Consider the following 16,575-nt stretch of genomic DNA (forward strand, 5'->3'; position numbering starts at 1 on the left):
TTAACATGGACAAAACCTCATCATACATAAGAACGTGCGGAAATCCTCGGTGTGCGCGGATCACCCAAAGGCTTGTGCAGTGACACAAATACAAACTTCCACACGAGTGGGTGCGATAAGCGATACTCGCGCTACGGTACCCATCTGAGTCTTGTGCCAGATGTGCAGTTTTTTTTAAGGAAGCCAAAGCGGCCCTAGGCCGGCGTTTGATGAATGTTCTAGACCATCATCCGCAGTAATAAAATTGGGGGAGGTGCTTGACTGGGTAACAGCTGATTCTTTTGACGAGCGCCATCTTATCAGCGGCCAAAATCACATGATCACTTGCCTGGAAACAAACTTGCTGTTCCAGGTCGTTCGTGAAGCGTCCGTTGCCAGCGTGAGCTCTTTCTTGTTGCGCTTGATTTTTTTAAATCTTCTGACGTTTTCCCCCCGTACCGAGATTATAAATTGGCTGTGCCTTCTTGCGCGGGTTGAGCTGTGACGCGCGAGATGATTGACCGTAAAGTCAATATCCGCACCGACTAGGTAGACCAAACGCCAGACGACTTGTCTCTATGGCACATGCACACATCGTTGACTTCCGCATCGATCGGTGCACTTGTCATTGTGTTCAGCCTGGTGTGCAGCACCATCGAAGTTAGCGTCGGACACACTGATCGCTTTGTAAATCGATAGAGCCCTTCCGGGTGTAGGCGGACTACAAGATCAGTAGTTGGTCGTGCGCGGTCCATTTAATTTGCATTAAAAATATTTTGGAAGGCGCACCAAGGTTGTTGGCTGAGTAATTGGTGCAAAGACAGCCATCCGATGGATAACGTGGCTCTCGCCCGGATGCTCTATAAGAATGTCGTCTGCATACAAGCAAACGAATAACAGATCATTAGCTAAACACATGTAGTAAGGGCCTTCTTCACTTGCTACCACTCTTAATCTGTAGCTTCGTAGGAACGAATCGGTTTCGTGGAGTCATCTCGCTTCAGTCTATACTATGATATCTCCGACCCCCGATCAGCTCCGACCTATACCAAACCTAGGGTATATCATATCAAGCGAATCCGTAAGAACCAATCAGTTTATGTCGTGGGCCAGACACGATTCCAATTTGTATTCAGGATTTTGCGTTGGGTGGAGGGCGGCGGTGCCATCAATGTTGCCGTTGGTAGCCGGAGGCAACAGCAACGGTTGATCAGGACGGGCGGCGGGGTGGCGGCAGCTGGTGCGCGGGGCCCAGGACCTCACCGCGACCTGATGGTCGCTTGATCGTTCGGTGAGCATTTGCAGGCGCCCCGGTAGTCTGGCCGACCCTGTCGAATGACCAACAGCTGCCTCGTCGCTGCTGCCGCGCTACCTAGACCATGAAGACCTGTGAGTGCTGGTGCCAACCCGGCAGGGGCGGACGGCATGCATCCCTCATGTAGCGCACCCCGCTCAACTGGTGTCATGCGCGCTTGCACGACGGAGTCCGCGTTGCTATACAAATATGAGTACATTCTTTGTTAAATAATATGACGCATATAAAATTACTTTCTGAACCAAATGTGCACGCCTACAGTAGCGGCTCCACTAACACACTTGCATGTACATGTACCCCGCGCATGTACACTCATGCAGGATTTCCTACAGACCGCATGTGTACCCCGGTTACGGTAGAGGAACAGATCAGAGAAATGCCAATATGCATGTGATATGCATCTATCTTAAAAGTTGTATGCACATACACATATTTTGGATTGTGCCGATCTCTATCAATCACGTCCAGGGCGCCAGTCTTGGCACTGTCGGCAACATCCCGGCTACCTTCTCCGGGACACTCTTCTTTACTGCGGCATCTTCAGGGACACCTTCGCATGACGATGATGCTCCACTGAGCCGGAGTAATTAATCAATTGGGTTCGCTGCTTTATCGCCTCCACTCGCTGTGGTCTCAGACCCTCAGGTACTCAGACCCTTAGGTCCTCAGGTGCTCACGCCAAGCGGATATCGAACTTAGTGTACAATGGAAACAATCTAGCGCGTGCTCACACAATTCCATGTTGAAGTGCTCTGAACAGTTATATAATCGCTACGGGATGTTGCACGCGCTTGTGGTTGCAAGTTCGGTGCTATTGCAATCGCCAGGGCTCTTAAACACCAGCAACAAAGCGTCATGCCACTGCCAAGCCACGTGTTTACTCTTAAGCCGTTCCAGACCTATGATTGATAAAAGCGCCGTCGGATAAATGCGTATGAAATTAAAGGTAGCTGGCATAGAAGTAGAAAACAACTCGTTTTGTTAATAAATGAGACATCCTCCTGGAGAAACATCCGGCAGTCGAGAAGATCAAGGAAAGTGAGATCAGAGTTTTTCGACAGGAAACTTGTTTACTTTATTTTTTACAGCAAGCCTCTGAGTCTGGACGTCTGTTAATGTCGCTGTCGAGACCGAACGCGGGTCGCCAGCCAACCCAGACGGCGGCAAGTTGGTATCCGACACACTGGCACCAGCCTCAGGGGCAATCCACACAACTGCGACCTCCAGGTCGATGGCGGAAGAAGCTTCGCTAATGACAGATGGGGGCTGCGCCGCAGAAGATACGTTGGAAGCCGTTGAAGCTCTGAGGATGACCGCGATGCTGAATTCCGTTGACATTTCCGAGCATGCGTGGACGAGACTGGCAAGAGCACTCCACGGCAGCGGCCCGCGCCTGGTACCAGCCGACGCAGGAAAGATGCTTAGAATGTGTTTGACAAAGGCTGCCACCGCCGACGCGAACGCTTCTGACTTGGCCGGGGACACCTGCCAGGCTGCCTTGCACCTGGCTCCAGCAACGATCGGCGGTCATGGCAGCGTTGGATCGGCCTTGGCGGTAAAGCCAGGGATTGACAAGGGCCTTAGTGCCATATAATTATTATACTAGGGGCGATGAGAGCACAAGATGGATCGCCATTGTACCATGTGGACTAAGAGTCGACATGGGAGCAGCAAGCCACCTCAAACGCGAGCAGATTGTTCGATATGCAGGGCGCCGCTTCTTGGATAAATTTACTGATCTCGAAGCCGTCGAAGTGCCAGTGCTGAAGCCTTCACGTACAAAGACGGGTCAATAGGCAACCAAACCGAACCAACAACCAAGTACCCAAAAGCGAACGGCAGATTTATTCAACTACGGGCAGATCCAGCCGATCAAGACCCTGCAGTATTGAGACGAAGCGTGAGTTCGTGAATTTGACATTAGCAGTGACATGGTGCAATGGGAGGCCGTAGTTCTACGCCTGGATCTAAGCAAGGAATTCATCGCGGAGGTGCTCCCAGTTTTTTTTACGACAAATCCAGCGGGCCTGTTATGCGATGCATATTGAGTTGACATGGGGTCTGCTTTACCATGGTTGTATGTTATTCCGCATTTTGCAATGCAGCAGGCACGGAAGCGCGGGCGTTCAAATAGTCCAATTCGGACGCTCCGTCGCTTGCGGCCGAGGCCAACGCTGCCACAGTTGCGTGATGACACCGCCAAGAGTGCCGATCGCACGTCTGCTGAGGGGAGAACCAGAAATCGAGTTGCGCTCTTCAATAGAGGCAATCGATCTGGATGATGAGCAGATTCCCGAGCTCCGAGCGTTCGACGACCAAACCCTTCAACACAGCGGTAAGATATTCGTTTCGTTACAAAGCATTACAAGTATTTACTATGAGTTCGGTAAACATATAGGCAAAGCAAAACTAGTAGAACAGTTTAAGCTTTCTGTCTACGAATTAGAGAACTGGGTCCCAGTAATTTAGGAAGGCCGGATCTGCGCGCAGAAAGATGTCAACCGCTACTGGATCGAAGTTGATGCCGCTCTTCAACAACCTCAACTTCGGGCTGCGCTTCGGAGGTCGCTCTCTCTACCGCCGCGTGACGTACTCGTCTACGACAAGTCGAAGTTGGATGGTCGCGACGGTGTGTATTACCAGGCGCTGTCATTGTTCTCCGATTTACGCAAGAGCACGGACCCGCGAGTTGTTGAGGCAGTCGAAGCCAGCATCAAGAACATTATGGAACTTGCTCAAGACGTGGGATGCAAGAATCCGATCGTGCCGAAGGACTGGGTGCTATGCAAATACGGTAAGTTTGCAAATTTGTTTTGTGTTTATGTTACTAACTATACTCTGTTTTAGGCATTTCTACAAATGTTCTGCATAGGGTTTCCGTGTCTCTACTAGGTGACTACAAGTTTGCAAGGTTCCAGGAGTTTCGGGGCGCTCGGCTTGTGGAATTTCCACCTACCGACCCAACTGAAAAACCCTGCACGAAACTTACTGCGATGCGACAAGCGGAAGACTATCTTGCGCAAACTACTCACCGGATCGGTTTCATCATTCGCGGTGTGAAAGACCACCGAGAACTGTGTCTGGTGCGGAAGTCGCAGATCGTGAGAGACTTAGCCACACTGGCAACTATCCCGGATAATGTGATTTCGCCGGTTCGATGGAGTGAGCTGTAATTTTCTAAGCGTGGCTTACATTTTTAAGAAAAAAATGATTTGTACCAATTGCTTGGGGTAATGATTTTCGTGGAATGCATTGTATTTTCAGTTTTTTTAGATGATTATTTTTTATTTTGATACAATATGATTTACAGTTATTGTGCTTTGTAAACGTTTTGTCGTTTTGATTGGGAGCTTTCCTCGAGTTATAATAAATCGAGACCGATTTAATAAAACGAGGTCAAAGAAAGAGACAGATCGATCTATTTAGGTCGGCAAATAACTCGACCGACGACAATCCAAATCAAGGCCCGAGGTCGATATCCTGGTGGATTTGAGCACAACGAGGTCGATCTACGATAAATCGATCCTTTTTGCGTTTTCAAAAGCGCAATTCTAGGTTGATCTAAATAAATCGAGGTCGTCCATGCTACCGCCTCTGTTTTGTACCCCAATTTGTGGACCGGCTTTCCTCGATCTAGGCCATAAAACCGGGCGGCATTTTATCTGCAAAGCACAATAAAGGTACTATTATAGATAATACATATGTACATTTAATACTGGGATTGGAAGCAACGTTAGTGCAGCTATCCTAGACCAAATACGGTTATATCCATGGTACATTATGATGATCTCACTGGGCCACCCAAAAAGGTTTATGTGTGCTACCGGTGACATGTATAAGTACATATATTGAGTACGAAGTGAAGTGCGATTGAGGCAGACTGTGCAATAGCACTAGAGGTAAGCATTCTACAAGCTGCAGATCTTATTTATAGTTTTGTAAGACATTCTCGGTTGATATCTTGCATCAGTTGTAATGCATATTTCAGGGCAGATGTTGCGGCTGTGTGTGAAGCCGACCGTACCTAAAAACATTAATTAAAAATGGGGTACCAAAATCCTAGCATTGGGGTAACAAACATGTAGTACGGCGAAACAGCTGATTAGGGGACACGGAAGGGTTGTGGGGACGTATTTAGAGTGGCTCAATATAACCAATTGACGAGCCGGACTGGCGGCTGGCCGGCCACCGGTAATAGTGGTCGTGGTCTAATCGAGCGAACGCTTTTGCTGCAAAATCGAATTTATCGCTGCGGCTTCTATTCAGTCGAGCTCGCACTTCATTCAGGTATTCCCCGTACGCCAAGGGAAGCTGGTACACAAAATTGATGATCGACACGAATAGCTATCAATCTTGAAACAAAACTATCGTTCTTAAAGTACGCCTCAACTACCTTTATAGTGAAGAACGGGGTTCAAGGACTGGGAGCTCGGGTGCTTGGACGGGTTGATTGATCGCAGGTGATTAGCAGTGGAAACTGGCATGAGGACTTCTAGGCTCGTGTACTGATCCAGTATCTCGAGGGCCCAGTGCGAAGGTACTTCGACCGAATGGATACAATTCGGTACTGAAGCACCTAATGAACCGCACTGGAGCACCTAATGAACCGCATGCTTGACGTTTCTCAAATGGAAATCATGGTTATGTTAGCAACTCACATGGTGCGATCGTGGAAGAGTGCGAATCGTACCTGGACGGAACAGTACCAGTACTTGTTGGCACTGCTGCGCCACGGCGCGTTCCGCCGGAACCCCAGGTGCAACCTTCGTACACGGCACAGCAGGACGTGGCTGGACAACGTCGGGCTGAAGATATCCAGCGAGGGACCTGGACTGGTTCGGGTTCTCGGAGGTCTCAGGCAAGGAGAATTATGCTGTCGTCGGCGCTGACTTCAAGACATGGGGGCTGCGGTTTTGGCAGCGACTCTTTGCCGTGTGGCAAATGAGCAGCGGGGACTGGACCGAAGTGTTCAAGATGATCGCGCTCAGCGGGGAGCTGGAGGATATAGCCCTCGTCTACTTCGAGAAGATGCTGGCTGGGCGGACGGCTGTGTCAAACGCGCTCGATCACACCATGAACAGCATGCTCATACTGTACATGGCGCCGATGTCATCAGCCAAGAGCATCGAGCGAATGTCCAAGGAGAAAAGCCCGATCAAGACCATGCCCGAGCACTACCAGATCTTGGTGTACGTGGAGGAACGCTACATCAATTGGAGCAGTATGGGCTACAAAATCGCTGCAGGTCGGCGCTACCGTTCGTCCAGAACGCAATGCTAATGCACCTCATTACACAGCGCACGGATCACCTCCAACAGGCCGCAGGGCTCATCTCTTTTGCGATCGAGTACGAAGCCGGTACGACCAGGCAATGCAGTAGAAGTGGCGGCCTCCGAGGAGGCCGTACATGACATGACCATGGTAGACGAGTTGCCAACGGTGGACGTGATAATCAAGGTGGAGCGGCGACGGTTTTGTCACCCGTGTCGGAAACGATGAATCACGCGCGTACCACAAATGTGGTTAAATGGGGCATTTAAGGGCTAATTACCCTAACAAGGAGAAAGGTGATGACAAGGCCGCGGTGACGGCCACGCTGCCCGTGAGGATCCCCATCAACGCGAACATGACCCGTAGATCCTGGACAGCGGGTTCAGCGTGCATCTATCAAGATGCTCAAGGACACAGTGGACTGCGATCCAATATGCCGCGTAGCTAACGGCGGAAGCTTTTATATAAGCATGGTGGGGACAGTCAAGCTACGGACAATCATCGACGGAAACGAGGTCGTCTACTGGACCTGTCAAATGTCTACTACTCGGACAACCTAATGGACAGCATTATCAGTAGACTCGAGAAGCAAGGGAGTTTCATTGAGCGGTTACGTGGCAGAAGCTACGTCATTCGCGAAGCAGGCCAGCTGAAAATATACGACGTCAATCGCAGCAACGACGTATTAACGGTCGATGCAATTGGCGAAAAGTCCCGGAGGCGCGGGTCCATGTGGTGAACGCTACGGTGCAACCGGTGAGCGCGGAACTGAGCAGCGCAGGGACCAAGCGACTCTGCTGAAGCTACACTAGCGACTCGAACACATCGCGTACGACAATAAAGCGCATGGCTGGTGCCAAGGAATCGGCATTAAGCTGACGGATATAGCGCGCCCGAACTACTTATGAGACGAGGCGGATGAACGCCTTTATCGTCCAGGTGTATAGCGCACTATGCCGGACCGAATCTGTTCGGATATCCGATGTAATCCAGGGAGCACAGAATGTGGACCGGGGGGGGGGGGGGGCTGTGGGAATCGCTTGGACTTAGCGTGTGTCCTTGTGTCCTTGTGGCAACCCCTATACGTATCGTTTACCTTTGGCGGACCGAACGTCACCGAATGAGTTATTGTAAATACAAAATCGAGTCTGCTGGGTGTGCTCCTGACACGAACCACACCGAATCAACAGAAGGTCAGACCGAATCGAAGGGACCACCGTCAGATCCACAATTCAGATTAATCATCACACAGAAATACATGCCGAGCTAAACGTCACAGAATATACAGTCACCACTTGTTCTTTAAGACTTTTGGGTCTATACGCCCGTCAACTTACGACCCGTCATCCAAGGCACTGGTCAACGCCAGATGTACACTCACTTACGCGCACCACCCTCACAGAATGAGGAAAAAATACAAGATATAAGGCAATCCTATCACAGTAGTCAATCAATTCAGTCTCGGGGGTGACTACCTCTACTGCCTAAGACACACATGATGGAATATGAAATGGAGCGCGAAGGCGGATCCCACGTGTATGGCCCTTGAAGATGTTGGGGGATTCCCAGCCCGAAGAATAGAGACGCCCGCATGTTCTGAGCAAATTGGTTTCTGTTTGATCTTACGTTTGGCTAGCTATCTTCTTCACTTCACTGATTTTGTAATGGACCCCAGTTACATAAGTAGGTATATTCATAGTACATAAAGTAGGTACGTCAGTAAACGGGTAGCATGTACTGACGTTCATCGTGATTGGCTGAAGTGGGGGAGCGAGATACCATTTCAACCAATCAGGTGTTGACATGCATTTGAGTGGCTCACATGAGACCAGGGGTAGCCGCCCTGGTCCTAAAATTAAACAGAGTTGATTTTACCCAAGACTGACTGCTTGGTCTCACTAAATCCGAGTCTAAACTAAGCTTCCTCGCCGCTTCGGGTAAGCTAGTGACGGGCACACACCTGGCCCGTTACACCTAGTCCTTCCAACGGCCAAGACCAAGATGAGCCAAGTCCTGACGTCTGGACCTTCAGGGGTAGCCCTGGAGCCCGTTGCCTTCCGCATCTCGCGCACATTGAGTGGGAAGCTCTCCATCGCCTCGCGGCGGTGCCCGGAGGCTGTTGTCACTTCGCAGCTGAGCTCAGTGATGCCGGAACAACAGCGCCAAGCTGTTCAAGAATTCATGGAACGCGAGCTCGCCGACGCGAATCAACGGGTCACAACTCCCTCGCGCTCCTCCAGGAACGACGTCGTCAAACTGGAGACGTCCACCTACTCTGGCGTGGGGGTTGATCGACTTCCACTAAACCGCTGGTTCCGTGTGATCGACATCGCTATCGCCTCGCGCATGATCGAAGCGCCGGCGGCCAAGGTCAACGTTCTACTCTCCCGGCTATCTGGGAAGACCAAGAAGTGGGCCCTCGGCAAGCTCGTCGTCGCCCAGCACGCGTTTCCAACTCTGGAGGCGCTCCAGAGTGACCCCCGGTTCGCGTTCGAGCCACCCCAAGACGAGTCGCGCGTTCGAGCGGAGTTCTTTGCCCTCAATCGAGGCAAGATGTCCACGCGCGACTACGTCCAGAAGACACGATACCTTGTGTCGTGCATTGTTACCCACCCCTTTGACATGGTATCTCAGGTGCATGTCTTTGTGTTCGGGATGCGCGAAGGCATGGCGCGGTACTGTCTCACGAGAGCCGAACCCTCCTTGCTCGAGGAGGCATTCGCCCTCGCGCTTCGCGAGGACTACGTGGTGGCAGCGTCGTACGCGCGCGCGATGCCGGAAGTTTCTCGAGCGCCCGCGCCCGAGCCCATGGAGATGGACGCAATTGAGGCGTCGGGTGATCGGCGGCGCCCGGCTTATGGTGGGGGAGGAGATGGGAGCGCTCGTCCTCTGACCTGCTTCAGCTGCCGTAAGATCGGACATCGCGCAGCAGAGAGCCGCGCGCCAGCTCCTGTTCTCGCGCACGTCGATATCGACGCTAGCCCGGCCGCTCAACCAAAAAACGGCCGGGGCCAGTAGGTGCGGGGCGCCCTACTGGTTGGAACGAAGGTCCGGATCCTCTGGTGGCAACCCGGCCTTCAAGCCCTCCCATGCTCTATGCATGTTTTAATGCCCCCACTACGAGCGGCGACTCGAGGCTGAGCATCGTCAGCCTCCATGTCGCAGGTGCCCGACGCCCACTGCTCGCGCTTCTCAACTCAGGAGCGACGAACAACTTCTTCCGCGCGTCGTGTCGGTCGGTGATCCCTGCGAGCGTTCGCGTCCGGAAGGGTCCGGGCCAGGTTGTAGTGAAGCTTGCGGATGGCAAGACTCGTCGCGTCGAGCTACGCGAGGTGTCCCTATCGTACACGTTCGACGGCTTCCGCAGCAACGACAACTTCCTGGTGATCGAGTTGAATTACGCGTTCGACTGCATTCTGGGGATCGCGTGGCTTCCCCGGTATCAGCCAGAGATTGACTGTCTGCCTCGGCCAGTCTAGCGTCGACGGGGCTTCAACGTACATGAAGTGTTCACGCATCTCTTGGTGGCTCCAAGAGACTGGCCTCACGTTACCGTCGTAGACAAGACTGCCACGACGCAAGTTGTGCACAGAGCAAGCGATGACCCTCTCTGCATGGTCTGCGCCGTGCTGTTGAATGATGATGATGTCCGGATGACATCGCGTGGGCGCGATGACGGAAGCGTGGTCGAGCTAGGTGCGCTCCCACACAGGTCCAACTATTGCAGGCGCTGCGACTTAAAGGACTCTACGCACGAGGTAGGGTGAGGGGTACAACCAAGCACTTCCCCAAACACACAGTACTAGACAAGAACTCCGCAACTCGAGGCGATTATCGGCAAGGTGTGTCTTCCGAGCACAGTATCGTGGCTGCGTCGTGGTGCGATGGGAGTATTGTTCAGGTCATTACGAACGCTGATTCGTCGGTGATAGGGACTGTGGATCGCCGAGTGGGAGCGACTAAGCAAATTTACCCGCCACCTATGTGTGAGAAAGAGTATAATGCGCACATGCAAGGCGTCGACAGACTCGACCAGACTCGGGCGCGTTTCTCCATTGCTGAGGGCCACTCGTTCAAGCCGTGGCATAAGAAACTGGCGCTTGGTCTCATCGACATTGCCAGATCAAACGCGTATCTAACGCGCCGTCAGGTGGTAGATATGTCTAAAGACCGCGAATCGTACAGGGATTTCATGATTCAACTTTCATCGGAGCTAATTTCTGGCAAATGGGTCGATGCGCCGAGTGATGGCCGTATTGCGTTTGATGCCGTTGGTTCCGACGAGCCAATCCCTTCGCCAGTTCTTTCGACAGCAGTACTGCAGTCTACCATACCTGACGGAAGCCCCCACAAGCGGTGTGTTGCTGTGACATCACGACAAGCCCTCGGTGATTGCAGTAGAAAGCGGCGCGCGTGTGTTGTCTGTCGATGGGAGGATCGACACGCGACGGAAAAGACCGACTATTGCGGTAGATATAATGTTTGCCTTTGCCGCGGCATTTACCAGCAAGAAATCAAGCCGTATATGTGCACGGAGACGGACCTGATATGTTGGGAAGGGTTTCATCGCTACTACGTTCCTAACCAACTCTTATCAGAGAAAGGCAACCTCCGTACATCATCATCGCTGTACAAGTTGAAGGAGACGTCCATGGTACCCTCAAACACTCCGACAGAGCGACCTCGACCTCGCGCCGCTTGATCGATCGTGAGCGATCTGAACGATACTTCCGTGTGAGTAGGTTGGCAATGCTTGAATATGTAAATGTACGAAGGATGTTTCCTATGCTATCTTGCCAAATTGTTATTCCGTGTGTACAGCGCTGATGCGTGCGCGAACTTGAGTTGCACATTGGTCGCTGGTTATAATGTAGTGGGATTTACAGATTATCTAGCTGCCGTTCCTACCAACGCAATAGTGCAATCTCGTCGGTCAGTCCGCTCGGTGCTGCCATTGGTCGTTCCGCGTGGACAACGCGTCCAGGACGTGCGTGGAGTCGCCCGGCATCTTGTCAATTCATCCGAAGGTGGTCTCGGTGTTGACTAGGACGTCCAGAAGCAGCGTGGTGGTGTCGGCTACCTCGTTCACCATAGTCGTCAGCAGCCTGCTGTAAAACAACCTGCACAACAGTCATCGTCTTCAAGGTGGCAGCCTCTCCCACCATGATGGCCGTGTGCACACTGCCCAGAATGATGACCTTCAGCAGCGTTGAAGGGCAGATGCTGCGCACTTTCGGTAGTCATGGGATGCAGTGGCTCCAGTCACGATGTCTGCCGAGATGATACATGGTATCGAGAAGCTTGGCCACGCCCACGGTCAAACGCAGACCTGATACCCAAGTCGTTGGCGAAGCTCACGCAGTACAGCGCCCTACTGCTTAGTGGTGTGGCAGCCGGAGAAACCTCCGTAGCGTGCTATCCAGCCGTGTAGAAGTAGCAATCGTACCGTGGTGGGCAGGATTTCGCTGGCACAGGTGCACCACGCCCGGCATGGCGGCATGAACTTGGGGATGTCGCCTCGTATGACGCCAAGCTCGGTGTCCAGCTGTAGCAAAGCGTTCCGCGGCTGCGACGTAGACATTGATCGTAGGGTTCAGCAGCACCGACGCCAAACACGATGTCCAGCAGCACCGACGTCGAGTACAGCGTCCAACAGCTCGGATGTAGACGCCAAGCATGACGCACACCAGCACCGACGACATGCATGGCGCTCTGCGGCTTTGCCGCCACGAACGAGGCTCAGCAGTATACCGAGATCCGGCAACGACGACGTCGAGCATGACGCCCACCAGCACCGACGACAAGCATGGCGTCAGCGGCTCCGACACCAAGAACAAAGCTCAGCAACTACGACGTCGAGCACGGCGTCCAGTGGCTTCGAAGAAGCCCTCGAGTGCATTACTCAGCGGGCAATGGTGTGAGCTTCGCGGGGCTGACTTCGATCATGACGGCCAGTATCGAGACCATGTCGACACGCACGGTGCGCAACGGGCCTTCGTGTTGCTGGAGGCGAACAGGGCGGGACGTTGCTCGGTGGACGTGCTCCTTGTGGTGTCTGCCCAGACGCGGGACTCGTCATGGGCATGGGGTCTTCAGCTTGGCAGCATCCGTGAGCATGGGGTTCGTGTGTAGGGCGCCGAGTAGCTTGGTGGCAAAACGCTGGCGCAGTTCGCAGGAGCCGGCAAAATCGGAAGTTAGCGATTGATTTGAAGCGGCGCCGCGCGCGCAAGATCGCGGTTTGGCGCCCAAAGCTTCAGTTTGTTCCACCAATTGCCGCCCGCTGCTACATTGACCAGCCAATCACCACACAGCGTTATCACGATCGCTACCAGTGATTGGCGGGATTAGCAAAACCGAAGACATAGGCGAAACTCTCTGAGCGATTATTGGTAGAAATAGAGGAAGCAAAAAGACCGCAAAAGCTTCGACAAGTCTGCCAAAAGCTTGGATACGCTGCAACTAACCGCAAAATTTGCGTTTTGCCTGAATGGGTGCGCTGCCGATCGATAGCGACGCACGTACCTAAAACAATACGTGTGGTAGGAAGAGGATCTAGAACAAGCGGAAATGTTAGTTCATACAGGTAGAAATAAGCACCACGGTAGTCTGCAAAAGCTACCTGACGTACACGCGCAGCAATTTCACCCCTGCCGCCTCTGTCGTTCACACCACCGTATTGTCCCGGTGTCACCGCCGCCGCACCAGCTGTATTTAGCACCGCCATTTGGCCGTCGCGGAAATCTAATCAAACGACCAGTAACGGTATGATGGCGCCGGCAAAATTGCGCGTTGCTCAACTCCGTTTGCGTAAGGGTATGCGCCTTTAATGGCACCGCGGTGTCATGGCGGCAGCCCCACCCCGCGCGCGCTGTAGGCAGCGTGGACACTTTGGCCACAGCGATGGTCTGCACCCAGCACTACTCAAGCCTGCATCCAGCACTACTCAGTTTACCACCTGCGTAATCTTGTTGCTGGCAGCGTGCTCGCTACCCGGCATATTTTGCGTGGGGATATTGCCGTTGATGGCGCCGTGGTGTCCTGGCACCTGAAATGCCAAGCTATTAGTAGTAAACGTCGATCGCCATGACCATCACGTGACCCTCCCCCTGTACTACTCACTGATGCGTCACCACTAACTGTATACTGCTGTTGGGCGAACAGTTGGGTGAACACACGATGAGCGGTGCATTCGCAGCTACGTCCTATATTGTCCCGGACCAAAGACGGCGCGCTAAAGGTAGGAGGTTAATGCAGAGATTTGGCCGCAAGGAAGAGTTATTCAAACGGCCACTAATGTAGCGATGGCGCCGACCTGACGCACGCTGTCTGGCTGCCTTCATGTGAGGATTTGTTTCGAGTCATCGCCGCAGTGAATTCGTAAAAAGTGTTAGCAATATTTCATGTTATTATTTCTGAAACCAGACACATTGCTGCTTCAATACATGACGCTTTTGTGAGTAATAAAAATGCGTATGTTCCTTGCACAGCGCATAATTTATTTTCTTGACCTGTATGTACGCTAAAAAGGTGGGCTAGCCCGGAACCAAATAGCTCGATAACTGGGCACGGCTACTCCCCCACACCACTTATCGTTTGTTCGCCCAACAGCAGTATACAGTTAGTGGTGACGCATCAGTGAGTAGTACAGGGGGAGGGTCACGTGATGGTCATGGCGATCGACGTTTACTACTAATAGCTTGGCATTTCAGGTGCCAGGACACCACGGCGCCATCAACGGCAATATCCCCACGCAAAATATGCCGGGTAGCGAGCACGCTGCCAGCAACAAGATTACGCAGGTGGTAAACTGAGTAGTGCTGGATGCAGGCTTGAGTAGTGCTGGGTGCAGACCATCGCTGTGGCCAAAGTGTCCACGCTGCCTACAGCGCGCGCGGGGTGGGGCTGCCGCCATGACACCGCGGTGCCATTAAAGGCGCATACCCTTACGCAAACGGAGTTGAGCAACGCGCAATTTTGCCGGCGCCATCATACCGTTACTGGTCGTTTGATTAGATTTCCGCGACGGCCAAATGGCGGTGCTAAATACAGCTGGTGCGGCGGCGGTGACACCGGGACAATACGGTGGTGTGAACGACAGAGGCGGCAGGGGTGAAATTGCTGCGCGTGTACGTCAGGTAGCTTTTGCAGACTACCGTGGTGCTTATTTCTACCTGTATGAACTAACATTTCCGCTTGTTCTAGATCCTCTTCCTACCACACGTATTGTTTTAGGTACGTGCGTCGCTATCGATCGGCAGCGCACCCATTCAGGCAAAACGCAAATTTTGCGGTTAGTTGCAGCGTATCCAAGCTTTTGGCAGACTTGTCGAAGCTTTTGCGGTCTTTTTGCTTCCTCTATTTCTACCAATAATCGCTCAGAGAGTTTCGCCTATGTCTTCGGTTTTGCTAATCCCGCCAATCACTGGTAGCGATCGTGATAACGCTGTGTGGTGATTGGCTGGTCAATGTAGCAGCGGGCGGCAATTGGTGGAACAAACTGAAGCTTTGGGCGCCAAACCGCGATCTTGCGCGCGCGGCGCCGCTTCAAATCAATCGCTAACTTCCGATTTTGCCGGCTCCTGCGAACTGCGCCAGCGTTTTGCCACCAAGCTACTCGGCGCCCTACACACGAACCCCATGCTCACGGATGCTGCCAAGCTGAAGACCCCATGCCCATGACGAGTCCCGCGTCTGGGCAGACACCACAAGGAGGACGTCCACCGAGCAACGTCCCGCCCTGTTCGCCTCCAGCAACACGAAGGCCCGTTGCGCACCGTGCGTGTCGACATGGTCTCGATACTGGCCGTCATGATCGAAGTCAGCCCCGCGAAGCTCACACCATTGCCCGCTGAGTAATGCACTCGAGGGCTTCTTCGAAGCCACTGGACGCCGTGCTCGACGTCGTAGTTGCTGAGCTTTGTTCTTGGTGTCGGAGCCGCTGACGCCATGCTTGTCGTCGGTGCTGGTGGGCGTCATGCTCGACGTCGTCGTTGCCGGATCTCGGTATACTGCTGAGCCTCGTTCGTGGCGGCAAAGCCGCAGAGCGCCATGCATGTCGTCGGTGCTGGTGTGCGTCATGCTTGGCGTCTACATCCGAGCTGTTGGACGCTGTACTCGACGTCGGTGCTGCTGGACATCGTGTTTGGCGTCGGTGCTGCTGAACCCTACGATCAATGTCTACGTCGCAGCCGCGGAACGCTTTGCTACAGCTGGACACCGAGCTTGGCGTCATACGAGGCGACATCCCCAAGTTCATGCCGCCATGCCGGGCGTGGTGCACCTGTGCCAGCGAAATCCTGCCCACCACGGTACGATTGCTACTTCTACACGGCTGGATAGCACGCTACGGAGGTTTCTCCGGCTGCCACACCACTAAGCAGTAGGGCGCTGTACTGCGTGAGCTTCGCCAACGACTTGGGTATCAGGTCTGCGTTTGACCGTGGGCGTGGCCAAGCTTCTCGATACCATGTATCATCTCGGCAGACATCGTGACTGGAGCCACTGCATCCCATGACTACCGAAAGTGCGCAGCATCTGCCCTTCAACGCTGCCGAAGGTCATCATTCTGGGCAGTGTGCACACGGCCATCATGGTGGGAGAGGCTGCCACCTTGAAGACGATGACTGTTGTGCAGGTTGTTTTACAGCAGGCTGCTGACGACTATGGTGAACGAGGTAGCCGACACCACCACGCTGCTTCTGGACGTCCTAGTCAACACCGAGACCACCTTCGGATGAATTGACAAGATGCCGGGCGACTCCACGCACGTCCTGGACGCGTTGTCCACGCGGAACGACCAATGGCAGCACCGAGCGGACTGACCGACGAGATTGCACTATTGCGTTGGTAGGAACGGCAGCTAGATAATCTGTAAATCCCACTACATTATAACCAGCGACCAATGTGTAACCCGGCATTACTTGTCCACAGTACACGTCCGATGACAGCTCCAAGCGACATTAATCACAATCGTAGTGAAAGACAACTTAGCATGAAATACGAAGAGAAAA

The 16,575-nt window shown here is 53.1% G+C and overlaps 7 protein-coding genes across 7 annotated transcripts; 5 read left to right on the plus strand and 2 right to left on the minus strand.

The window, feature by feature from the left end:
• Positions 1-2,525: 2,525 nt before the first annotated feature.
• PHYSODRAFT_296120 (hypothetical protein) lies at positions 2,526-2,888 on the plus strand (the record flags this gene model as incomplete). The annotated part of the gene is made up of 1 exon (XM_009520844.1): positions 2,526-2,888. The coding sequence occupies one exon, from the start codon at positions 2,526-2,528 to the stop codon at positions 2,886-2,888; it is 363 nt and encodes a 120-aa protein (XP_009519139.1).
• Positions 2,889-3,484: 596 nt separating this feature from the next.
• PHYSODRAFT_296121 (hypothetical protein) lies at positions 3,485-4,467 on the plus strand (the record flags this gene model as incomplete). Its single annotated transcript, XM_009520845.1, has 3 exons — positions 3,485-3,754; positions 3,785-4,088; positions 4,142-4,467. 3 exons carry the CDS (start codon positions 3,485-3,487, stop codon positions 4,465-4,467), a joined length of 900 nt encoding a protein of 299 aa, XP_009519140.1.
• Positions 4,468-5,895: 1,428 nt separating this feature from the next.
• PHYSODRAFT_296122 (hypothetical protein) lies at positions 5,896-7,125 on the plus strand (the record flags this gene model as incomplete). Its single annotated transcript, XM_009520846.1, has 4 exons — positions 5,896-6,050; positions 6,106-6,483; positions 6,540-6,652; positions 6,932-7,125. The coding sequence occupies 4 exons, from the start codon at positions 5,896-5,898 to the stop codon at positions 7,123-7,125; spliced, it is 840 nt and encodes a 279-aa protein (XP_009519141.1).
• A 4,457-nt stretch (positions 7,126-11,582) lies between these two features.
• PHYSODRAFT_325030 (hypothetical protein) lies at positions 11,583-12,271 on the minus strand (the record flags this gene model as incomplete). Its single annotated transcript, XM_009520847.1, has 5 exons — positions 11,583-11,608; positions 11,646-11,795; positions 11,881-11,980; positions 12,012-12,110; positions 12,173-12,271. The coding sequence occupies 5 exons, from the start codon at positions 12,269-12,271 to the stop codon at positions 11,583-11,585; spliced, it is 474 nt and encodes a 157-aa protein (XP_009519142.1).
• A 72-nt stretch (positions 12,272-12,343) lies between these two features.
• On the plus strand, positions 12,344-12,697 carry PHYSODRAFT_325031 (hypothetical protein; the record flags this gene model as incomplete). Its single annotated transcript, XM_009520848.1, has 1 exon — positions 12,344-12,697. One exon carries the CDS (start codon positions 12,344-12,346, stop codon positions 12,695-12,697), a length of 354 nt encoding a protein of 117 aa, XP_009519143.1.
• A 2,490-nt stretch (positions 12,698-15,187) lies between these two features.
• On the minus strand, positions 15,188-15,541 carry PHYSODRAFT_325032 (hypothetical protein; the record flags this gene model as incomplete). The annotated part of the gene is made up of 1 exon (XM_009520849.1): positions 15,188-15,541. One exon carries the CDS (start codon positions 15,539-15,541, stop codon positions 15,188-15,190), a length of 354 nt encoding a protein of 117 aa, XP_009519144.1.
• A 72-nt stretch (positions 15,542-15,613) lies between these two features.
• PHYSODRAFT_325033 (hypothetical protein) lies at positions 15,614-16,302 on the plus strand (the record flags this gene model as incomplete). The annotated part of the gene is made up of 5 exons (XM_009520850.1): positions 15,614-15,712; positions 15,775-15,873; positions 15,905-16,004; positions 16,090-16,239; positions 16,277-16,302. The coding sequence occupies 5 exons, from the start codon at positions 15,614-15,616 to the stop codon at positions 16,300-16,302; spliced, it is 474 nt and encodes a 157-aa protein (XP_009519145.1).
• Between the last annotated feature and the right edge of the window lie 273 nt (positions 16,303-16,575).

The sequence above is a fragment of the Phytophthora sojae genome, assembly GCF_000149755.1.
Source record: "Phytophthora sojae unplaced genomic scaffold PHYSOscaffold_2, whole genome shotgun sequence".
Lineage (NCBI taxonomy): Eukaryota > Oomycota > Peronosporomycetes > Peronosporales > Peronosporaceae > Phytophthora > Phytophthora sojae.